Source organism: Sander lucioperca, chromosome 8 (genome assembly GCF_008315115.2).
Source record: "Sander lucioperca isolate FBNREF2018 chromosome 8, SLUC_FBN_1.2, whole genome shotgun sequence".
Classification (NCBI taxonomy): Eukaryota; Metazoa; Chordata; class Actinopteri; order Perciformes; family Percidae; genus Sander; species Sander lucioperca.
This window is the reverse complement of record NC_050180.1, coordinates 12,933,636-12,960,321: the sequence shown is the minus strand read 5'-3', so window position 1 is coordinate 12,960,321 and position 26,686 is coordinate 12,933,636. Positions and strand designations below refer to the sequence as shown.

General features: G+C 39.6%; 1 protein-coding gene across 2 annotated transcripts in view; it reads left to right on the top strand.

Moving 5' to 3' along the window:
* epha6 (eph receptor A6) overlaps nucleotides 1-26,686 on the top strand; it is a 188,670-nt gene that overhangs the window by 29,161 nt on the left and 132,823 nt on the right. Inside the window, exons 1-2 of one of the 2 annotated variants that reach the window (XM_031281750.2) lie at nucleotides 21,112-21,138; nucleotides 22,322-22,985. In XM_031281750.2, coding sequence (XP_031137610.1) covers nucleotides 22,340-22,985 — 646 coding nt within the window. In that variant the 5' untranslated portion in view covers nucleotides 21,112-21,138; nucleotides 22,322-22,339. Of the gene's footprint in view, nucleotides 1-21,111; nucleotides 21,139-22,321; nucleotides 22,986-26,686 lie in introns of those variants that run through there. The other variant, XM_031281749.2, reaches the window with a different exon arrangement.

The window sequence follows — 26,686 nt, the reverse complement described above, 5'->3', positions numbered from 1 at the left end:
AAGGAGACAGAAGGAAGGGAGAGAGAGACAGACAGCAGGACAGGGCTGAGGTTAAAACCAGGAAACCATTCATATTTTATAGGTAGTTAGACAAGCAGTTACACAGTTGTACCGGTATTCAAGCAGTCAATCATGCATTAGCACAGACAGGCAGATAATCAGAAGTTATATATTCACAGTAGGGCAGCCATTAAAACAGACATTCATAGTCAGTCGTATATAATTAAGACAGAAGAAAATGGCTCTTTAGGCTTACGTTTTTGTATCTTAGCAAAGTGCAAGTGTCTCTTTAAGGTTTTTCTGCAGTTCCATGATGAACTGGTGCTTTCATATCAATTATTGGAAACATTTAAAAAAAAAAAAAAAACTGAATAAACTTCTGACTTCTTCAGTGTTATTTTATTAAACATTAATGGACTAATCAAATAAATTAATAAATAATTTGGTAAACTATGCATTCTTAAATGGTTCCTATACAGAGGTTTGGTAAAACCTGCAGACTAAACCAAAAAATAAAAATTTGGTTCTGGTACTGCAGTCAGTCAGGAAGGGATCTGCTCCTCTGGGAATTGACTAAGAATGCTGTTATAAGGGGACAGCCTCTGACACACACACACACACACACACACACACACACACACACACACACACAAACACACAAACACAATAACAGGATCATACAAACAGATTTTTGCACATTGATATTTCTGTCTTTGTGAGAGTTCCTTTTCCTCAAACATCACCAGCTCCTTTCTGTCTCTATCTCTCTGTTCGTGTACACAGACACACGTGTGCGCACACACACACACACACACACACACACACACACACACACACACATGCTATTGCACACATTCCCATGTGCACAAGCACTCCAAAAAAATCACAGTGTGGTGGCTCAGTTAGAGGAAACCTGGCCAAGGTCACAGTGCTTTATCTCTACTAGGCTGTTTACTCCTGTCTGTTTCACTTGACTTGCATCAGAAATATATATTACAGTGACACTGACGCATGTCTACTGTATTCCAAACCTGAACCTAAACTCTGCACTTTACTAGCAATGACATTTAGTGCAGTGCCAGCAAGCTGATTACAGCCCCAAAAAGACATTACATCTCTTGGTCACACCAGACAAACACTTGGCTAACCTATGGGCAAGAAAAAGGGACGTGTTAATGGAATTACTTTACCATTATAATTGCTTTCAGAGACTATTGCTGGTGAGACGTTCAATCTTTGTAGATGTTACATTGTGGCCATGATGCTAGTTTCAAACCTTGCAATAAGTTCAGCGTTCTCTCGCAATATAATGCGTTGCCTCGCAATAAGATTTGCGTTAGCTGCGCAGCTGAATGGAAATAGACACATGGCTCAGAAGAAATGGAAGAAGAATAGTATTGCGAGGTAACACAAAACATATTGCGAGGGAACTCAAAATATTGTAAGCTAACACAAAAAATCTCGCCATGACCCTTCGGGGGCTCTATGAAATCTTTTTTTTTATTTAAAATATTTTAATGGCTTTAAGTCCTGACAAGTTCCATGTACATAACCCTGCTAAATGACATGCCACTTTTTTAATATTTCTGACATTTAATATTTCTGAGTGAAAAAATACTTTCAGTGTAATGTGGGAAGGAGTAATCATTAAGATTCAAATTGCCAGAAATCTGCACTAGAACTTGCCTTACGTACATTGTGAAGTGTATTTGTTTGAATTTTGGTGGAAAGTATTCTTGTCTGGTTTTATGTAATTATTTAAATACAAAGTAGCAAACTTTAAAGATCTACAGAAGAAAACAGATTTTTCTTTGGTGCGTTGTGAACAACAAATAGGTCTTAGAAATCAGTCTCCTATTCATTGTCACTGGAGAAGCTTGAGAAGGTATTACTCGTCCGTCTCCTAGATACCATTTCCAGGTGTCTTTCCGCTAGGGTGACAGAAAATTGTACACAAATTTGAATTCAACTTTCTGAGATACTAACAGATTTAAATTTGGTATTAGAAAACGATCTTCTTTCAGGACGAGAGTCTGACTCCTTCTATCAACAGTTGAACATCTTTCTTTGTCTCCCAGATTATGTGTGGTTGATTGAAACAGGATTTTTCTTTGGGGCTGTCTATATAGTCTTGTAATAGCTTTGTGCCTAGCAGAGCAATCGCGGTGCTCCATCAAGCTCTGACACATCCATTTGTCACACTCTCTGTGGTCTAATAGAAAACCAAGGGAAGATGCACACACATACACACACAGACACACACACACACACACACACACACACACACACACACACACACACACACACACACACACACACACACACACACTAAGATGTAACTCCCAGTCTTCAGTACATATGGTTTATTGTATTTTTGGACATGGACATGTCAGTGAGCTGCTGAAAGAGCTATTGAGGAAAATCCAACCAGACACTTTCAAATGAAAAAGACGTACATGCACACCAATATTCCACTATTATTTTGAATATCACAATATTCCAAATTTGATACAGGTCATGTAAACAGCATATTCCGGTTGGATATTCAGAATAAGGCCTTTTTCTGAATATAGCATTTTCCGATTAAAACGTGGGATATTCCAGTATTATTTGGGTTCTAGAGGCATTCTTTGGACATGTACATATACAGCGCATTCAGAATATGCGTCTCAATCTGGGTTTTTACAGCAGGCTTATGGTCAGCTGCGTTGCTATGGTTGCTGTACACAAACCAACCAGCCAACAGTTTGCAAGGCTGCAGACCCGATAAGAAGGAGAAACACAGCTACTTTTAAACAGTATCAGAGACTTAGATATGAATAGGTTTTTGGATATGCGCACACATCGCTACGCCAACTTTTTTCTCTTTCTCTTTCACTTATGTTGTTATATAATATATATATATATATATGTGCCAAGAATATATACAATCGGATATATAAAAAATGTAACAAAACCAGAGAGCAACAATAATATAAAATATTAAGAATAATATAGAAATAAAATATAGAATAAATAGGCCTATTCTAAATAGCACAAATCCTTCACCACCAAATGTGAAAACACACTAAAGAGAATATAATTATTACACTTTAGCACTAAGAACAGAAAACAGAAACTAAAACTAAAACCTGACCTTTCTGGCCTTCCTTGATGCAAAATCCTCAATAATGTTATTGTATGAAATCTGCTCCCCTATTGAGTGATTGATATTGATGACGGCAAGGCCAGTGAGCCTGCGTTCCGACTCCATCCCAGCTCCGGCGATCCGCAGCCCTCCGGAGCAGATACGCAGAGCTTCTATTTTTGCCGGACGCTGGAGAGCTCCGCAGCAATTCGGCACAGGGCAGATAGTGCAGGACAGAAAGTCGAGCACAGAAGCAAAATAAAACATCCGGTTAATTTTCAAAATAAAATACACCGTGCTCACGGCGGATCATATTTCCCTGCACTACACCTTGAAAACACAGCTCAGAGTAGTTTCCCCTCTACTCCTCTGGATGGAAACAAACTTGTTGGTTTTGTGGTTCTATTCTACATGAATTTGCGAGATCTCGTGGGTCCTCATGACTACAGCTGTCAGTCATGGCCACAGCAGTACCGCAACAAATCCGGACCTGGTGGGTATTGACGGACGGCAGAGCACGGAGCCGACACGCAGCGGAGCCGGTCCGCAGACGTTCTGCATTCGGTGGAAATCCCCAGTCAGAGCAGTCCAAAAGTTGGGGTACCTCCCTTCCCTTTTCCTTTCTCACACAGCTTCTGTGCAGCGAGACGTAGCCTTTAAATTATCAGCCAAATTTACTTTAATTCAAAACTAAGTCAAAAGTAAAGTGCTTATTGTGCAGAAACTTTTAAATTTCAGTGAGACTTGCAGAACGTGGTAACCTGTAAATGTGTTTCTTGGGCCTAGTTCCAATGGCATGCCGTAAGCACTGAATCCTCACACACTTCAACTGATGTCACCTAAGAGTGTAGGAGAGTTTAAGGTTTCCAATCACTGTATGAGAAATGGGACACCACTATGTAAATTCACAATACTTTGATGGAGACATTATTGTAGACAGTAAAATATTCCATACGTATTAAAATGAAGTGACATGTTCGCTCCCAGTTTAGGGAAAATGGTACTGTTGAACCAAAATCACCATCATGCCATAATGAGACAACTACACATAGTTCTAGTTATTTTTGGAATGAAAATGAATGATGCAAGGAAGGGTGCATAAATTGCTTTTAAAAAAAAGTCAAGCAGAGAGCCCTCAAGTGCTTGCTGATTTCACAGTGGGACAGTCCTGAGCACTTGCCAACTTAGCAGGAGGCCTTCCTGTAAGTCGGGCAGTGGAACTGCCCAGGGCCTATTTTAATACCAGGTTTTAGTTGCTGTCAAATGAATACATAAAATAGACAAGTTTGATTAATTTAATTGAACATTGTTCATGTACATGGTATATTAACACTATAATATCAAGGCAGTAAACATAAGTGGGACCAATCCGAAGCCCAAGCTTATGATACTGTTTATACAGTGACCTGATTGTGTTTACTGTCCCACAAAAGCCCATTTCTGAACCAGGAGAAACTCTGGAGTATCCTATATTTACCACTAACCACCTCTAATCATATACATCGACAGCAACATAGAGTATCAATTTTCCCTCTTAGAGATAATAACCTCATAATCTGCCCAAGTGTTACATGTCCTTCCCCCTGCACCCCCTTACCATCTCTCCCGCGAGTCAGTCCCCTCTTTCGGGACACATTGTTGCATCTCAGCAAGTGTTCATACAATAAAGATGACCACCATCCATCTCTGTTCCACGTGGATTACATCCTTTACAGCTGCTGATGCTGCTGCATCAGTGCGCCGTTGCAGCTGGTGAAGGTCACGTATCCTGTCATGCCGAAAATTGAAATGGTTCCCTTACACACTCAAAAAGTCAAATGGTTTCCAATGGGTTCATATCATTTGCATCCATATTCATAGTTTGTTTATACCTCAGTCCCATGAAGTGAGGGAGACAGGGAGAAATGTGCCAGTTTGTAGGGTATCAGATTCAAATGATATTAGAGCTTATTTCTCTTGGTAGCTGCATAGAGTTTACATGTTTCTATGTAAATTTGCTGGCAGGCCAACAGAAAACCTTCCATTTCAGTTCATTCAATCTGAATATAAGTCAACACTCGCCTCCCAAACCGCCTCAATCCCAATTCAATCCAGTGGAGGGTATGGATGGATAGGAGTTCTGCTGCATGTTGTAACAAAATGCTAGGGTAGAAGATTGATCACAGCACTGCAGGAAAAAAAACACCTCCTTTCTCCCTTCCCTCTTCTCCCTTTCACCCTTGGTATCAATTGACTAAACCCTCAATGATGGCGAAGTCCCCGCATCTAATATCATTTGTCTCCAAGGCTTCCAAAACCCACTTATAAACTACATATCTGGGGAGAAAGTGAAGCAAAGACAGATCACTGGCAAATATATCATTAGCCAGGGATCATGTATGCTGTGGGCTGTACCATAGTATGCTTATATTTCAGTGTATTGTGTTGCTGTTTTATAGTGGAAAACATTTAAATGCAAATAATTCCAAAGTTACCATTCCCTGCATGTGGTTGTTTCTCATTTATATTCTTCACCTTCTTCAATGAAATAGAGTTAGAACTGTGATAGAAGAGAGAGCAGGGTCACTTGGCTGAGATTCCTCCCCTGAAGCTCCACAGTTATATCCTCTTTGTCTCTTTTACAAGCAGAGACAGAAGTGGGAGAGAGACATATCTTGTTTTCTTCTCAGCTCTCAAGTCTAACTTCAGTCTAGATCTTGGATCCTACAGGGGAAGGTGTGTGGGAGCCTTTGGAGTCAGAAGATGGTTCCTGTTAGAGGGATTTGGTTTCACTGGAGATGAATGTTTTGTCTGGCAGGCTCTCTAAAATGCACTTAACATTTTATACAAATTCTGAGGACGCTAGAAGCCGGGCTTTACCGCACACATACTCTGCCTCTTTGCTGCTCCCTCTGTCCTAATTGATCGAGCAAGCCAGACAATCCCGTTTTGTCTGCAGTCATTTCCAGTCAGGCTTGTTTAAGCGTTACAGACTGGAGTCAGATGGCTTCGCTAAGGGAAGATGTCTCCTACTGTTACCAGACAGGCAAGATGTCTCCTACTGTTACCAGACAGGCAGACATGGGTTGAGAGACAGCAACACGCTAACTTAAAACCCAGAAGAAAACCTAAAACAATGTCCTAATGGATATTTGGGCTAACCTTTATGCACCTTCATTTAGATGTCAAAATAACTGCTGTTTCATAATTCAACACTTCAATGTCCCACTTACTGTCTCCTACTGAACATTCTTAAAGTCTTACAAATGAAGTCAGTAGCCAGGTTGGCTAAAAAGCTAGCTAAAACTAATGCAGTCTAAGACAACAGCTCTGCAATACATCCTACCTTAATGGAACTTCTAATGTTCAGTATTTTTATTTAAACTGTTTAATAGAGGTGTCTACTCAACTGTATGATCATTGTGGAGGCTGTAGTCGGTGGTGCTTTTGAACTGTATTGTGTATACTGACAGGTGATTCTGTTTTTTTGTCCACCAAATTTATACGAATGGGTGTAAGCAAGCAAATGCTTGATTTTTTCTGAAGGTAGCAAAAGGTCACTTGTGAGGAAAATGTATTAAATTATGTTTTTTTGTTTTTTTTATCTGCCTATTTATCTATCTTTCAAAAAGGCAAGACAGTTAATGAACACCATTATTAATATTACCAAAATATCAGAATACTTGCTAGAATATCGATTTTGTATGTTAGGCCTTTCTTTGGAAATGACTTTTCCAAGCTTAGTATTTTGCTTTGTTTTTCTCATTATTTACATTAAATTCAGTGTCAGGTATCCCATGCTGTTTGCAGCAAACAATGTGATGAAGCTACATCCCACCAACCTAAGCCTACAATAATGCTAATTCTCACTTTATACTCCAATCTGTATCCTAAAGCATCCCTTGAAAACTCTCCTCCGCTGAATATTTTCCCTATCTTTTTCTGTTGTTATGAGAGAATATTTGGCCCTCGAGTGTACAAAGTGCTGCAACACACACATCATCCTCTGACACTGTTACACACAGCTAAGCATTACCTCTTGTCCGCTCTGTCTTACTTTCTTGTGCCTATGTTGCTGTTCATCTTCCTCCTTCCTCATCCTCTTGATATCTTTCTCCCATTTCTTACTTTTCACTACTCCCCCCCTGCTGCTTTCTGACAGCCTCTTCTTAACAGAGAGCAGCAGACTGTGAAAACAGGGAAGAGGCAATGTGTCGTAGGTGCATTTGTGTGTGTTCCATCCTGCATGTCTGCAGATGGAGGACAGTATAGTTAACTAAATGAAACAGTAGAATTGAAGTGATATTTATTATGTAACTCCAGGTAACACAGTTATTTTATTATTTCTGTTTAATCATAGCTTGTCTCATAATACTGCTGCTTTCAGGTGCACTTTGAGATATTTATTCAAGAGTTATTTAAAAGATCAAACAGGTATGTAGAGGTCCTCCAGAGACAACTGGAGACAGGAAAGAGAGATAAGATCATACATGTAAAAAGCAACATAACCTTTACTATAAATTGATGTTCTACAGTTGTCTTTGCCATAAGCATCATATTTCATTAACTCCTTCATATCTTTTCAACAATACTTGATGGCAGCATAATATTACGGTACCTCAATCAATACAATATTGTTTCAGCAATGCAAGTTTCTTGTGTCAGACCAATAAAGCAGATTTGAATTTAAGTGAATTGGGACTGAGGAAAAGAGAGAATGAGAGAATGAGAAAGTGGTGCCCTTTTCTACAGTTTAAAATGCCAGAGTTGTCTTTATAGTTGCCTCCAGTGTTTGGTTAAAGTCGATACCAGTTAGACCCCTTCCTTTGACTCTTTGATACTGATTAGGTAAGAAGGTATACAGAACTAGGACTCTCAGAGAAACCTCTAATTTATTAAAGCACTATAACATTTTTGATAGCTCCCATGAACCCAGTTTGAAAGCAACCTTTTTGTTTTGAGTATAAGACAAGAATAAAATGGAATGCATTAAATAGTACTTTTCTAGTCTTAGCGACCACTCAAACACTGGTGGCCATGGCTACCATTCAAGGTGCCACCTGCTTATCAGACAAACATTAACGCACATTGGGAGCAATTTGGGGTTTAGTATCTTGGGACACTTCAACATGTAGACTACAAGGGGCCAGGGATCGAACTGCCGACCTTCCAATTGGATGACTGCTCTACCTCCTGAGCCACAGCTGCCCTATAACTCGACATCAAATTCATGTTCTGGGTTGACTTTATTTGTGTGTGTCTGTGCAGCACGCTTTCCCCTACCTGGGTGACCTGGTCTTATCTAAGCTGTCTGTGGTTGTACCCTGCTACCTCACCAACTGGCAAAGTGTGTGTGTGTGTGTGTGTGTGTGTGTGTGTGTGTGTGTGTGTGTGTGTGTGTGTGTGTGTGTGTGTGTGTGTATGTGTGTGTGTGTGTGTGTGTGTGTGTGTGTGTGTGTGTGTGTGTGTGTGTGTGTGTGTGCGTGTGTGCGTGTGTGTGTGTGTGTGATCATTGTACCGCTGTGTGCAGCCATCACTGTGATCTCACATCAGTCAGATGCTGCTGAGCCACACATTGACATTCCAGACTGCCTGCCTCTCTGGCAAAAATAGATATGTAAAACGACAAGCTCTTTTCCCCTCGTTTTCCCCACGTACAGTTTCCCTGAGCTGGTTGGGGAGAGAAAAAAAGAAAGGTCTCTGGTCTGTGTCAGCTCAGATGAGAAAGAGTCAGCGTGTGTGGAGGGGAGTGACATATCACCGTTTAGGCAAATGAGATAGAGGAGAAGAGGTTGAAAGGAGACAAGGTTCATGCCCTTAGCCAGTGTTGATCGTTCAGGTAGATAGGGTTTTACTAGCGTTTGGATTTTGATGCTGCTGATAAATGACATTTTTGCCAACAATGAAGATACTGTATGTTTATTGTCACCTGAGATCTTACAGTTTTCAGGGGGGATTCAGTGTTTTTTGTTACCCTGAGGGTTGAATTTGCTTTAAAGCAAGTGTTACCTTGGGACCTCTAGTAATTTGTAATAATTACGAAGGTCGTTTTTTATCTTAATGCAAATGACCTACCATATTTCACCAAACACAGATCATGTGATAATATTAGTCCCAGGCAAATTGGCTTTTCTGTGATTTAAGGTCGAATTGGCTGTGTTGGCAATTAAAAATTGACATCATATCCGGGGGATAATGTCAGTTAATGCCATTAAAATACAGACTTTGCTTATTCCGTCCAAATGCACCGCACGAAACACAGACATGGGTATAGGGCTTTACCTGTCTCTTACCATCTTTCCATTACTTTTGCTGAAAACACGTTTTCCTTTGCTACAAAGGAACAATCAAAAGATTTACAGCTGAGGCTGATGTGAAGGTCATTTTTGCAGGTATTTGGTCATAAAATAAAGTATCAGACAAACTAAAAAATGTAACCTGATGATGGCGCAAGACAGAAAGTTAAGGGATCACCAAAGTTATGAGAGGTCATCCTGAGAGAGACATGAATGTGTGTACCAGAAATCATGGCAATACATAGTTGTCAAGACATTTTACTCAAAACTACAGTGTCAACCTGCTGGTGGTGTTACAGGAAAGGTTAGTGGATCACAAATGTCATTAGAATATATTGTGATTGGCCTCTTTGGTGTTACCCTTAAGTAGACACTAACTACTGAACTGATTATGTCATGCATGTAAACCAGCGAACATTGCATTGGGAGGTCAGAGGTGTCAGAGGCTCATGGGCAATTCATCAGGGTGGATGTGTCTGATGCAGTGTGGGAAACAGGGCGGTCTTTTCATAAAGGACAGCCTCTTTGACTTCAAGAAATGTGGCTTGTCAAATTATAGATTTGCTTTTTTCATCCAATATAAGGGTAAAGGTAAAGCTTTGCATCCATTAATGTCAGCATTGATTGATCGAATACAACAGCGAGAGGAGCAATCTATTGCTGCCACACATGACCCATGATAGATTGTGACCCTCTCCAGAGGCCAACACTGTAATGGACATTATACTGTGCAAAATGGCATAAATACTGCAACAGTAGTGCTAAATTAAATAAATTGAAGGTGGTGACAGAGCCAAACATGTTTTTCCATTATAACGATGACATTTATCATCTGTCTTTTTAAGGAAAACATATATGTGACTTTACAAGGCAAATTCATTTTGCATAGATGAGTTCTGTTATGTGGGGGATCAATAAAATCTTGATGGATGGCCGTGATCATTCCAATGGGCTGGTGGAACCGTTGTCACATATTGTAGCAGGCTCACTCTCACTGGTATTTCTTATTTGGCCTCCATTGTCTCAAGCAGTAGGCTTGAGGTTGAGTTCAGGTTCAGTTTCATAACATTTAGAAATGTGAAACTGTTATCTCTTCTTTATTCTGTAGCCTCAATGCCTCAACTTGATTTCTTCTTGTTTATCTCAAAGAAATGTATACAAGCACAGTCTGCAAAGATCTCCCATGTCACAGAGGGCAAAAAAGTGTAATAACCTGCTGTATACTTTAAGAAGTGAGCTGTTTTGTTTTGTTTGGTCTGTCTCTCAGATCTGAGCTTTGTGATAGTTTGCTCTGTGTGCTGCAGCTTCTCCTTCTTTGCTTCAAGAAGAATTACTTGTCCAAGTGATGCAAGTGAAGTTCAAATCAGGTTTAAAAGATGTATAGAAAGCTTGGGTTAGCCCTTGTAAAGTCAATACATGGGCGTACAGTATATTTGGCATTTAAATCAATAGCAGCCAGGCTGGCAAAATTAGTATGGTGTCAATGTCTGACCAAAGAAATTATTCCAGTGTAGTGGGAGGATTTAACTAAACAGTCTGTTAAACCTGCAATCAAATATGCCTCAAAGGAACTGCAAACACTTAAAGTGCCCATATTATGAAAAAATCACTTTTTCTGGGATTTGGGGTGTTATGTTGTGTCTCTGGTGCTTCCACACACATACAAACTTTGAAAAAAATCCACCCATGCTGTTTAGAGTGAGATACGGTTTCTGAATGTGTCCTGCCTTCAGTCTCTGGGTGAGCTGGTCAAAATCGGCACGGCTTGCGACGTCACAAGCCGAAACAAGCAGGCTAACCGCAACCATTAGCTCGTAGCGTTAGCATGCTAACGCTAGCATGCTACCTCGTTCTCAATAGCAAAGCACTGCTACAACACACACAAGTTCACCATAATCTACAAAAGAACTACTTACATGTGCGCCCTCATTTAGAAGTCTCCCAGCTAATCCTGCCTTGTAACTGACCAAAGTTGTAGAAACAGCCTTTCTTTTACTGTCTATGGAGCTAGCTAGCTGACATGATCTGCATCTGAGCTACTGGGCATGTGCAGTGCAATCAAAGATAGTACAGAAGAAGAAGAAGAAGAAGAAAAGAGGTCTCACTCTGTAGCTAAAACAGAGACCAGCTGAAAAGAGGATCTGCAGCAGTGAGAGAGAGCACTGCAGTACAACACAAATATGGTGTTTTTTGAAAATTAAACCATGTAAACCTATTCTGGTACAACCTTAAAATACAATTATGAACCTGAAAATGAGCATAATATGGCTGCTTTAACAGAATTTAATTAGCCTTGCTCTCACTGGTTGTCATTAATAAAATAAAATAACATCCTGAGGATTTTACACCATGACCAGAATTACAACTCTAGGGGACACACTTAGTCATTTCAGGGTGTTTCGTTGACTTTTAAAAAATGGTCAAAGATACTGAATATCAGCTCCGAACATCAGTCCAACATGAGCAGTCTTAAAAATGTCAAACGGGTCGAACTCTATCTTCAGCGCCCTCGGCTCTCTTCGTAGGATGACTGAGGCCATGGCCAACAGGGTGTCATTTGTGAGAGCACCTCAGGGATGACAGATGGGTGCGGGTGCTCAGGCTCCACCCTGCTGGCTACCCATCCACTGTGATGGATGCAGGAATGAGAGAAGCACAGGGTCTTTGGATTTCATTTGCTCACCACTCACTTGTTCCAATTGATTTGGGGGGGGAGGGGGGGTTACATCTTACTTGTGTTAAATTGTAGAATCATTCCCTAAAGAGCAGTGACAAACAACCAGATATCTAAAAATGACTTTATCAAAATGCATCCAACTTACAGTCAAATGACAAGCAGCATTTTCTTGTACAACCGAATCATCTAATAAATTACTACAGAAACTAGTTTACATGATACGGAGGGCAGTGATTATACCAATATGTTTGGATCATGGCTTGCTGACATTTTGCTGTAGGACTTATTATTTTGAGGGGCCAATTTTACCCATATGTTTAGCACTGATTGGTGGTACATTTGCCAAAAAATGACCTGGGGATTGTGTGGGGTTGTTGAAAGTCTTTACCTGTACATACCCCGAGATAGATGAAACACGTTGCATTATATATTATATAATAACTAGTTCTAAACATTCACTGCCTGTTTGAAACGCGTTGCTCTACTTTGGAGCACTTTATTGTTTTTTTTAAACTGCCAAATTATTTCAGTATTGGCTTACATGTTAGCAGCAACATCACAGCTTCATTTCAGCACAAAGATCAGCACAAGAAGGTGCAGAGGTGCCCAGAACAGGCAAAATTGGCAGAATTCACTGTCTAGTTTCTCAAAAACAACATCTATTTTTAGAATTGGAAAACAATTGCACTCGATCACAGCAGGAATATGTCTGTCAGCAAATAAATAACTGCATTTTATTGCATTGTGTTTCCCAAATGATGATAAACTGTGGAATTTCTTTCTGTCATATCGTTAAGATGTGGAAGCAGTTTGGTCAGACTCTACATGAAGGAATCGACCATTTGTATCAAATGCTTATACAGTTAGATTTTTCAGAAAAGGCTCTGCTCTCTAAGGCGAGTCCTCAAAGAGGAGGTAATATATATATATATATATATATGTATATAAATGGTAGTTACTAATCAGCTGATTGCCACGAATGAACCAGTGATTGTGAAGCATGCATGAAACAGATGATGCCAGTCAGCTATTGCAAGTGCAACTTCAATGCACTGTCTGAACTAACACTGTGCTCCATCTGCCATATAGTTCTGGGTCTGAATGATAATGATAGATTAATTTACTGAAATATCCAAGTCATAGTACAGCCTGAGTTTCAACGTTGTTTCTATATCATTGGGAAAAATGTCTGCACAATTGTCAAGATGTTTGATGTAGCAGACATCTAATTTCTTGCAGTCAGCTTCTTGCAGAATCGTATGTTTGTATTTCTGCCTCCCACCAGCAACGCCTCATAATTATATAATGCAATCATTAGTCATTCTGATTATAGATTCATTAAAAATAATCCGTATGTGTACGTTTAAGTATGTGTGGCCTCCTCGTAACCTTAAAATATAAATAAATAGCCTAATAGCCTGATTTAACTGTTAAGGTAAGTGTTTCAAAGTTGACAATATCTCAATTATTTATTCATCTCAATTATATTATTATTAACCTGACAATCTGACCGCTACACAGCAAGAATACATTGAAAAGAAAATAGAGAGAAAACTGACTTAAAATGATTCAAACTAAACACTGATAATACTGGCTATGTATGCACGATGAGTAGTTCTATCACAAGGCTGTCATGGGAAATAGTGCTTCACATTTCATTTTGCTAAGGTGTCAATATAAAGGATTTTCTGACATGTTCAGTTTTGTTATGCAGGTTCTGTCCAGTGTCACTTCCCGCCAATATTCCTCATTGGCACACATTTAGTAATTGAATTGGAAGTCCTAAAGTACACAGTCAAAATCTATTTCCATAATTCTCCAATCAAAGTATTGATTGTCTTGTTGGCTCTGTTAAACATAATAAGGCCGAGGTTGCCAGATATTGAAGAAATCCCCCAAGTTAAGCCCCACTTGTCCCTAATGAGCCCTCTATAGACCAACTTCTGAAACACACACACGAACACACAGACACACACACACACACACACACACACACACACACACACACACACTTTGGTGATAAAACACAGACACAAGTGAACAGGTTTGGGGTAAATAATAGAGTAGTGCAGATAGCCATTTAGATATGATTTAAGTTAAGCAGCTACTTGAGAACAGCTGGGAGATGGTCTATCTATCATGTAAAAAAGTGGAAGACTTTCTTTTTTTTCCTATTAAAATATATCAGATATCATATTTGTAAGTTTTCAGTATTTAAGTATAGCATTCACATGTTCCAAACACTGAACATTGGTATTGTAAAATATATTTTTTATTTTATACTATATTTATAGCCATATTTTGCATTTTTGGTGTGTGAGTGAGTGAGTGACTGATGGATGGAGGGAGTGTGTGAGTGAGGGAGTGAGTAAGGGAGTGTGTGAGTGAGGGAGTGAGTAAGGGAGTGTGTGAGTGAGTGAGGGAGTGAGTAAGGGAGAGAGTAAGTGAGTGAGTGAGTGAGTGAGTGAGTGAGTGAGTGAGTGAGTGAGGGAGGGAGGGAGGGAGGGAGGGAGGGAGGGAGTTTGGAGTTAATGAGGTGCTTTGAATGTAAAAATGTTCCCCATAGTCTCTGAGACTTAATCTTATGAAATGGGGGATGAAGGGGTGTGGTGGGTGACTTTATTCACTTCTGTGACAATCAAAATTTCCAGCTGGTGATCATAAATATTCATTAGTCATAAAAAGGCCAAAAGAGCACATTTCATTTTTCCCTCACTTTCTCCTGCTCAGTTTTAGTTGTTTTACTTTCTTCTCATTGTTTGTTCTTTTCTCATAAAGTCAAAGAGCTGACATCAAGTTCCCTAGTGAGCAAAGAGTCTTCATCCATCTCCCTCATTCCTATTACAATTGTGTGCGTGTGTGCGTGCAGGAGGTGGAGGTTTTTTCATCCATCACAGAGGGAGGCTCTGGGATTAAATAAAAATGTCTCAATCCCAGTGACAGTGGCATCGCACACACACACACACACACACACACACACACACACACACAGAGTTCAGCAAGATGCATGTGTTTGTGTAAGAGACAAAGTGTATGAGTAATAAAGATAGAGAGGGCATCAGGTAGAAAGAATGACACAAACAGAGTAGAGACATGGGAATAGAGAGGGGAAAGAGGGAGAAAAAAATTGATTGATAGATTAGATAAAGAGAAAGAAAAAGCAGAGGCAAAGGGAATACAGAGAAATGATAAGATAGAGAGACAGAGGAAGGAGAGAAAGAGAGTTTTAGCTAACTTTTTTTACTCTAATTACTTTTTTTGTTGCTTGGTGTTTAAGAATGCACAATGGTAGGTATCAATAAATAATGAGTCTCCTAAAAACACTAAGCAATCTTTCTGAAGCACAAAGACAAACAAAAAGATGGATTGTGGAAATGATTTAAAGAAAGAAAGCCGGCTGCGGGTTTTCACACTATCTTCTCCCCAGTCTTTATTTTTGCTTTAATTGAGAGAGGAAATCTCAGGAGACCGGGGAAAAACACACCTGCTCCCAATTCCACTGACACAGTGCGTGTATGTGTGTGACCACAGCAGGAGCATTTCTTGTTCTAAGTGAAACATGTTAGGCTTCAGGACACTTTGTACTGTCCTGCAATCCCTGGTGATGACTAAAGAAAAATAGATTATAAATATTTATACAGATCCAGTTTCTTGCGACCCAAATGGACACCTGTGATTTCTTTCTATTGTTATTTGCCACCAACAATATACGATATGCAGTGTCCTGTTTACCATAGGACATTTGCAATTCCTTCCTAAAATTGTTGTGGGGCCCGCTAAATTTTAGCCACTGGATGAAACAGTGTATTATTTGTTTATTTATTATTCAGGAACACAAATTGCTCATATATTTACGGAAACTTAAGTATCCTTATATAGAATAATTCCCATACACTGGACATACTTTGGATAAACAACACAATTGTTGAATGAATACAGTGTTTGTGTTTGAGCTTCTGTTGTGTGTGTATCTATGAATTTGTGTTTATACTACGCATGCATAGACACATAGTCTTATGGTATCAATAAAACAGCTGGCAGTATGTATCTCCAATGGCCACTTACTCTCACTACACAGTTTGTTCACACCAACAAAATGTGCAGTAGATATAGCATGGTTGCACAAAGTAGACTCTCCCAAATAAAAAAATGACTGCTTGCTGCCTTTCTACAGCGTGTAAATAGAATTAATAAAACTGTATCTGCGTATGTGTGTTAGGCAGATCTGCAAAGAATTTAACATTTTCACACAATATACACACGTCTCCTTCCAGTCTTATAGTAAACCTTTTAAAGCTCCACTCTTTAACCTGCCCCACTGGTTTCTGTCAGTAATATAGTTATTAAGTAATTATTGTATAGTAGGTGGTGGGAATGTTAAGGATCGCTAAATGTTTAATTTCGAACGAGGACGGGTGGAGCTGGTTATGACACTATAGTTAAAAGTGCTGTTCTCAATAGGGCTCCGGGTTTTACAACGTTAATAGAAGGAGCTCACCTTCCGGGCGAGTGGCCAGTAAAATGACTGGCTCTCTTTCATGAGAGAGAGAGATGGGCTATAAGAGCCTTGGTCTCAGGCTGCAATCAATCACACATTTTCTCACCATTTTTCAATTATGCATGTTAAGGCTGGATGGCAGGGTATTGAGGTGGGCAGGCAAGGCTTCCCTTAAAGTTTTCTAACTTTGGAAAAGACGTTAGTTCACATTCAGATTACAAATCAGTGCCACACACACACACACACACACACACACACACACACACACACACACACACACACACACACACACACACACACACACACACACACTATAAAGTGGCTAAGGTCCTGTCAGGTAAGTGATTTCAAGGGGACTATAGGATTTGGCCCAAAGGTGTGACGCTGTCAATGAAATGTCCCTTTTATTTTGAAGTCAATTAAGAGGAAATCAATTTCATTGCTTGTAGGACAATTTAGAAAAACTCAATTCCCAGCTCTTATTGTGACTTATTTAAAAGTGCTGACACCACATAGCTGCTTGACAATACCAGCTCGCGGACAAGATGTGAAAGTCTTGGAGGCTTTTAGATCAGCTGTGAATGATGTTTAGTTGGGGATTCAAGCAGCAATGTGTTCCTATCACCGTGTATTGTTTCCCCCCCTTGGGACAAATCACACTGATCTCTGCCTCTATCTCTCTGTCTCTGGCCACAGTTCTACAGATCTACAATAGCATTTGGGCTCATTTCATTGCCTCCTAACTTTAGTAACTTTCTTGCATCTCCTAATAAAACACTCCAGCATACTTTTAGAAGCAGACCTCACAGTCATACAGTTACACACATACTGCTCAGTAACAGTATGTCTGATATGTGATTTACTGGGGTTCAGTGGCTTGCTTGGTTGCCCTTTAGCAAGCATTGTAAGCATAGTCACTCCTCAAGTATATGTTATGTCTTAGTTTTCATCTTTATAATATATTAAAATATTGTTTTTTATCTAGAAATATTCTGACAAATACACAGAATTTGCAGCAATATTGACCATCTGGCTTATCCGAAGTGTCATCCCTTCTTTTTTTTGTTGAGCTTGAAGCCATTTATACAGCTATACAATCTGTCTTGTAGAGAAACCTTTATCACCAATCTCAATTTGCTTGCGTCTTCAACAAAGATATGCTTTCATGATGACCTTTTTCAATTCCCAAGTCATGTCTCCAATGTGGAAATGTCAAACATTTTCTTTATAAACCAAGAGAAGGGATTATTCTGTATAATCTCCAGTTATTCAGTAACTCTCCTAAACTGTCGAGCTTACTATTGTTAAAAAAAAGGGTCTTGGAGCCCAAAGGTGCTGATGCATCTTTCCTCCTACAAACACCTCTGCAGGTCAACAGCTGACTAAGTGGTCAAATCAGATTGAAAAAGCCTGAAGGGTGGATTGAATCAGCACGATTATGCACTTGTGCAAGTTCAATGGCCCAACTAAGCTGAGCATCTGTGTAATAAAAGCAACAGAAACCAAAAAAAGATCAGTTTTGGGTAAAAAATAAATGAAAAGGTATTGTTGGATAATTATGTAGATGGTAGTGAGATAAGCATGAAGGTTGACAATGATACATTGGTAGGTCTATGTGGTAGATTTGGATTTGTAGGTTCAGTTTAGTAAATCCCAATAGCAAAAACATATTTTAAATACAATTAATCAAATATCTATACAGTACATATATAATGGTGTCACATGTATATATAATGCGGTTAGGTATTGCATGCAACATGTGTAGGCCCATGTGTGTTTTATTATAGTCTTCAAACTAGTTGGTGGGTTATGCATTTTAATATTTTAATGTATGGCGTTACAATAATGTGTAAGGTGGGTGTTTTCTGAAACAATCTTAATACCTTTGGGCAGAGCTGGGCTGGCGGTTTCTCCATGTGTCCAGCCTTCACCGGTCTGTGATAAGCAAAGCTAACCTACTACTGACGCTATAGCTTCATATTAGTCTATATCCTCGACGTTCCACTTCCAGGATTGCTCCGGTGCCGCAGGAAATTCCGCCGGATGCATGTATTTTCGCCAATGTCTGTTTCCTTCTGCTTTCTTTGTGTTAGAATTTTAAACTCCAGTGGATTTATGAGGACTATGGTTAACTGCTCCTCAGATCTCTGCAGGGTAAATCCAGACAGCTAGCTAGACTATCTGTCTAATCTGAGTTTTCTGTTGCATGACTAAAACAACTTTTGAACGTACACGTTCCATCAAAATAAGTTCCTTCCCTAGGCTATTTTGCAGTGACTCTGTGCGGAGCTTAGCGCCGCCCATGACGATTGTGATTGGTGTAAAGAAATGCCAATAAACCAGAGCATCCCGGAATGCTGTGTGGAGTAGCCAGACCCTCCTGTGCAGCACTGTGGAGGAAGGTCTGGCAAAGTGAGACTAGCTTCATATAAACCGTACAGACATGACAGTGGTTTTAATCCTCTCATGTTACTCTTGTCAACAAAGCGAAAAAAAATTATTTCCCATATTTTTGAACTATTCCTTTAAGTCATGAAATAAAAACTATGACATGAAGTAGATTAAGCAAAATACTGTATGTACCTAAATTTACTGCAGTGCTCTGTATGCCCAGCAGAACTCATTGTGCATAGCCTCACGTGTGATGGGCAATATCACATCTAATCGAAATCAATTTGTTTGAGTGTAATGCTACAATGACACCTTGAGGGAAGAGCAGATTAAAGCCTGTCGTCTTTGGATGATTGAATTAGAACATGTTATTAAAAAGGATAATGAGTATGTGAAAGCAAACATTAGGCTTTGATTACTACTCTCATCAAGAGGTAATATTTAGCTAAGTGCAAAACAGCTTATTAAATGCACAAGCTTATCAGGCAAATAGTATTGGTAAATTAACCAGCAGCTCCATTGCAATTCTCTGGACTGTGTTTGCCTATATAGGAGTTGTTTTCCAGCCAGTAATTAGATTAGATAGTAATTTATTCTCTTGGACCAGAAAATGGGAATATGAAGTGTGTGTGTTTGTATTTCACTTTTAAATACAAAATGATAGTGATGTGAATGTGGTGGTTGGTAATTAATAGCTTCATGCTTGGCCTTCCTCACCTAACCTTCCACTTGCATCTCTTGCTTGTCTCTGAAAATGTGTTGATTATAGTGTTTGGCTCATACCAGAAGAAGTGTGGGTGAAGCAATAGCAGTAATAGTCTAAAAGAAATCCTACCCCAACCATATACAATAAAAGCAAAATGGTTTGTATGTCAGTCTAAATTGAAAGCACACACGCTGCGGCTTGTGGAGGGTCCAAAGCTGCATTGTAAGCAAAGTGATTTGAGAGACCTTTTTCCCAGGCAGGTAATTTGATTCTTGGAGGTCGGTGTTGGCTGGTTTTGGGGTCACCCATGTAGCCAGTCCCCACTCTAATAAAACCAGAGAGCCGTGCGGGACCAGGAGGCTAAAAACCCCCATTACCTTCTCTCCCATCAACACAGGGACAGGTAACCTCATGACCCTGCAAAGCTGCCATACGCCCTAATCATGTGACCTGGAAGTTGCAGAGCTGATGACTAGGCAGCTGGAATCAGACATCATTCTAACAGAAAACCTATCCATAAATACCTGAAGGAATAAGAGGAGAATAGATTGTTAGTTTGTTCATGTGTTTTATTTCCTTGCCAGTATTGAGGATAATGTTCTGTCTGTTCATCATTTTGGCCAAGTGCAAGATGTTTCGACAACTAACTAACTAACTAGCCTACTATCTGATTGTCATAATTTGATTTAAATATTAATGCTCTTTTGAGTTCCACTTCACCAACAGTTTAATCGATGCCACTGTATTTCAAAAAGAATGGCTACCTAAATGTAAATAAATTTGATGTGAATATTGATGGTCCCCAGAGAATGAATCCTAAGATTTTTTTTCTAGTACAACTGTAAGGATTGGCCAAGTGGTGAAAGGAGAACACTAATTTTCCCCAGTGTATGTTTTATTTTTTATTTATAGTTTATATAACACCAACAAGCAGTTCAGGCTGGTTATGGTAAGGTAGTGGGGAAAAAAAACTTTACAAAAACAAAAAAACACAAATAAACATACAATAACTTGTCAAAACAACATAACACAAGTCAACAAAAGAAAAATTAGGATAGGCTCATGGCTATTGGGGCAGCTATTGGGGCAGCTATTGGGGCAGCTATTAGGCAGCACTGCATCTGAACTGAACTGAACTCCCCTTAAGGAGCTTCTACCACTTGTTTTTAAACAGGAAGCTCCTCCTACAGACAAACCAATGTTAGTGCATCAATCAAGACAATCAAATAACTATTTTATGTAAAAACAACAAAAACAATTTCTAATAATTCTTATTGTCCTAACATAGTATACACATACATAGTACACTATAAGTTGTTAAGGGTCCTAAAAAAGATGATTCCCTGGAACAATGAAAACCCCCCTCCATACCCTACTTAAAATGGTACAGTCGGAGTTCCCTCTACTATAAAAGCCATTAGTAGCCTTTGTTTCTGTTTGGCAGTTTGGACCCATGACCAGCAGGTAATATGGAGCTCATTCAATAAACATTTTGTTAATTGAAGTTACATATATCCAATAAATGTATCAATAAAACATTTCAATGGAATGTATTAAGAAATTAGTTGAGTGGTTATTTCATTGAGAATGTGAATAATGACAGTATGCATGTTCAAATTACCATAAATGACTTATATTAGCAGGTTAGTATGCTACACCAGCATGTACTTACCATGCTAATATATACCTCAGCCCCATAGGCCTGCACTACACGATTTAGCAAAACAACTTGGACTTGGTACTGATCTGTTGTGCAGGCAGGATCAATCAATCAATTTTATTTGTCACATGAAATCTTACAATGTCCAAGTTCAGTGAAATGTAATAGATGATGATTCAATTATTTAATCTGGATGTATTAAATTATAGAACTGCAGAAACTAGAATGTATCTGACCAGCATGGAACTCCTCTAATATGGCAAGGATAGGCACCGTGACAACCACCATCCAGCTGGAACATCAACTATATTAGTACAGTAACACTGTGCAGAGGTAGATTGTAAGGGATTACAGATGTAGGCATAGGTAAATGAGTATGTAGCCCCATTGGGACTCTCCCAGCAAGTCCTCCAAATTAAACATCAAAATGTGTTTATGAACGCTCACTAGAACGACACAAGTTATACAAGTTATTAACACGTTATTCTCTCCCTTATCAGCAGGAAATCATACCAAAACTCAAATCACTGATGAATGATACATCTGTTTTATGATGTTACAGACCTGTGGTTAAAGTTTAGTCAGACTCAATTGAGCTTTCCTCTCATGCAACTTCTAGCCCATATGTCATCTTTAGGTGTCTCATAATAGGCAGACACAGGCAGTTTGCAATTAAATTTGCTCATCACATTAATGCTCTAAAAGGACCTTGGAACCTTTTCGATTTCAATGACCCCATGGCGTATGCTTAAGTGCCACAATCAGGGCAAACTTTACATTTTAAGCCTAACTTATGAAAACAACAGTGTTCTTCATTCTGTCCATCACCCTTATATTGAAAAAAGTTGCCTGCCGGGGCCACTAGATGGTCCTAAGACTTTTGGTTTTATCATTTAATTACAATTGATTAATCATTACGATTTTTTGCTCTTCCCTCTTTCCTGCTTTCCCTCTTCTACCCCCACCCCATTCTTATTTCATGTTTAGTGGGATGCCATCACTGAGATGGATGAGCACAACCGGCCCATCCACACTTTCCAGGTTTGCAATGTGATGGAGCCCAACCAGAACAACTGGCTTCGCTCCAACTGGATCTCTCGACAGGCTGCCCAAAAGATCTACGTGGAGCTTCGCTTCACCCTGCGTGACTGCAACTCCATCCCTTGGGTGTCTGGTACCTGCAAGGAGACCTTCAACCTCTTCTACCATGAGACTGATGAGGCTCACAGTGTCAAATTCAAGCCCCAACAGTACACCAAGATCGACACCATCGCTGCAGACGAGAGCTTCACTCAGATGGACCTCGGAGATCGCATCCTCAAACTCAACACTGAGGTGCGGGAGGTGGGACCCATGACTAGGAAGGGTTTCTACCTGGCGTTCCAGGACATCGGTGCCTGCATTGCCTTGGTTTCAGTAAGGATTTACTATAAGAAATGTCCTTTCACGTTAAGGAACCTGGCCTCATTTCCGGACACAGTGCCTCGTGTGGACTCTTCCTCATTGGTGGAGGTGAGGGGGGCTTGTATTGACCATGCTGAAGAAAGAGACACTCCCAAACTGTTCTGTGGAGCTGATGGAGACTGGTTGGTCCCCTTGGGAAGATGCGTCTGCAGCATTGCGTATGAGGAGATCGATGGCTCATGTACTGGTGAGTTATTCTGTCATTCATTTTGCTCTTCATTCATCAATGTAGCATGTGTTGAGTCCCCAGCAAGTCTTGCAATACAGACAACGAGAAAGTGGCTCTGGTTTAGAGTGTGGACCTTGCAGTTTAATGCTCTAGCTAATGGGGGTAGCTATGTCAGAATATCTACCTCTGAGTTAGGCAAGTCTTCATTGTTTTTGTCAGCATGGGTAACCCCTGATCACCTTTTTCCCTACTTGTTTTATATGTGCAAATCTTTAAGCTGATAGTTATAATTATACCTACACAGAAGTTTACAAGTGTTCATGGGGTGAGGATTTCTTACCAAAACTCAAGGATGAATGTTATTTTGTTTGAATGTTTACCATCTGAACACTGACATGACGTGTATTCTTTAATAATTTACAACTTGAAACTGAAGGTTACAGTATTTAGCACAATTTGCTGCCTGAAAACTGAGGAACTGTACTGTCAAGTAGGAAGCTGATATATCTCATCTAGTACATTAAACATAAATGCAGCACTATTCTTATTTTTCACTCAAATGCTTCCCTCACTTGCACACTTTCTGTATATTCCCTCATATTTTTTACAGTGTTCTGTCTGTCCTCATTTATCCATCAAATATCTTATCAACATGATACTACATACGGTATGGTATAGTAACCTGTCCAGGAAGTCAATTTCTTATTTGATTTACTTTACATACGTATGGATGCATCAGCCAGTCAGATAGATGTGCAATGTAGATAGATGAAGTGGCTGATAAAAGGTCTGCAGGGCTTCATTTCCACGTACTTCATGGATTATAACAATGCATGCAACTACTACAAATGTCACAATGTCAGTGGCTGTCCATCTTTCTACGAGCCCCTATATTCCATATACTACTATATGTATACACTCTCCTGTTGTGCTCGCGTACATCAATGATCTAGAAAAGAAAGTTTATCCTTCACCTCCCCGCTTCATTCCCTCCTGCTCCTCATCAGCCCTCCTTCATTTTCCTCTGCTATCTCCGTTATTGCCTGCTGCTAACTCTGGAGAATAAGATGAGTTCTAATGTGAAGGGATTAGTGTTTAGAGTTGTGTGTGTGTGTGTGTGTGTGTGTGTGTGTGTATGGGTGTGTGTGTTTTGTCTTCTACTTGGTCTGACAGTTACTGTGATGCTTTAATACTTTCTGTCTTATCTATCAAATATATGTTATTCTATGACAGCAATGCCCCTTTGCTAGACACTTGCATTGTATTGCTTTGGCCTTTTGGAAACTGCTGGGGTTCAGAAAATATCATTTTTTGCAAAGCTAAGATGCACTCAGCAGTAACTCTGGTTATATTACATGCAAGATTAGTAGAGGGGCTTGCTATGATAACACAAATCCTAAACAGGGTTATCAAGAAAAGTGCATGCTTAAATGGTTGCTTTTGGATTCAACATTTCCTCCAAATAGTTAAAATGATAGTATTGTTCTATGTGTTTGTGTTAGTGAATTTTAATTCAACTTTTGCTTATTACTTGATAGGCAAGCATGATGATCTTGTTTGTTTGATGTACAAGGTGCAGTGCATTAGTGAACTGAAGATCCAGGAATCAGAACTCTTTCAGTCAATTTACAGTCTGTGTCTGTATGAGTTATATAAACAGAGAAATGAAGTGTATGTGATCGTGCAAGCATCTAGGAATGTTGCTGTGCATATCAGGGGTCTACCACCCGCTGTCCCAGTGGCTACCTTGGTTTGACAGATTACCTCGGCTAGCTTGATCCTCAACTCTCTGATATGAGCTTTGGGTTATCGCCAGTAGCACCACTCACTGGGAATGCTATAGTGTCAAAAACATACCTTCATGAAGGTCATATGCAACTTCTTTTCAAGTGTCATCTCAGGTCAACTGGTACACGTGTCTGTAATCTGCAGTAAATTAATCTGCAATCTACAAGCTGCCAAATGTATTTACAGAGAACTGACTGCAAAAAGTGTTCTATTGACTCACTAAACACTGGAGTCTGATAGGGGTGGGAATCGGATTCAGAGGCCAATGATTTGATTCTAAACTGATTATCGATGCATCTCGATTCAACAATTTTGTTATGTACATTTCCATGCGTAATTTTTAAAAATATACATATAAATCTGAGTTTGCTACTCAAAGTTTGCTAATCACTTCCTAGACAAAGCAGCTAGACAAAGCTTAGATTTTGACATATACAGTATTTGTCACACACAAGTTTAAATGAAATGTTTTGTCTACTGAGGTTTTTGTTTCGTAGTCATTCCATGCTTAAGCCTTAAACATGCTTGTGAAAGTCACCTTCTCTTACAGTAATCTTCCATGTCAGAGGCTCAGTCATGTTTAAAGGTTCCATGGCATGAAAATTTCACTTTATGAGGTTTTTTAACATTAATATGCGTTCCCCCATCCTGCCTATGGTCCCCCAGTGGCTAGAAATGGCGATAGGTGTAAACCAAGTCCTGGGTATCCTGCTCTGCCTTTGAGAAAATGAAAGCTCAGATGGGCCGATCTGGAATCTTGCTCCTTATGAGGTCATAAGGAGAAAGGTTACCTCCCCTTTCTCTACTTTGCCCGCCCAGAGAATTTGGCCCACCCATGAGAGAGAGGCGTCATGGCTTTCAAATGAGCAAAGTGGCAGTTGGTCAAGGCCACACCCCCACCTTCCACCTTGCCCCCCCCTCTCTCCTCCTCAATAGCTACAGACACAGAAATGGCACATACTAAGGAAAGCTCATTGTGGGACTGGCTCTAGTGGCTGTAATTCTGCACCAAGGCTGAATTTTGGGAAAGAGACTTCAGATACAGTATTAGGGAACCACTAAGGTCTATATAAAAGCATCCAAAGAGCACCATGTCATGGGACCTTTAAAGGTGGAGAATTGGCTTCTTAGAACATGAAACATGAGGTGGTCAGATTTAATGTGATAAAGTAGATGAACAGCCTATATGTGTTTTGCCTAATTATTTTATGTTCGTCTTATTAGATCATGTGTATATACAAAATGTATTTATTTTTTCCTTTTGGCCATTTTTGTGTGTTTTTTTCTGCACTCTTGCCTAAACTCTAAGTTGTTGTCCATTATCCCATCCTCTTTCAGTCACTCTGTTTTCTAATTTGTACTTGTCTGGAGACAGTAACTTTTAAATAAAAATCAACACATTAAAAACACACATTTTAAAATCGATTATTAATTTATCAGAATCGAGCATCGAATCGTTCTAGAGAGAATCGCAATGCATCTAAGAATCGATTATTTTTCCCACCCCTAGAGTCTGAGCATTCTGTCATCCTGACAAGTAATAATATGGTGTTACTTAATTAACACTGATTTTAACGCCTGCAAGTGCTTTAAATCCACTGCAAAAAGCTTGAAATAAATAAAGACACTGGCACACAAACCCAATCTCTCATCTGTACCAGGCTATCAGATTTAAATAATGACAATGTACCCTCACTATGCTTTTACCAGAATGAAATAGATGCACAATAGCTGGAAGTATTGACACAAATTGGACACAGTGCAATTTTGTTCCCCTCCACATCTATCCAACACCACCACAAACTATAGCCTTGCTTGGTGCTCTTTTTCAAGACTATTTAATGCTCTTCTCCTGCCATCCAAAACCAGATGTCCTTGTACAGTTGATTAGGATTCATCTTGTGACACGGCTTGGTTTCCCAGCTGCACTA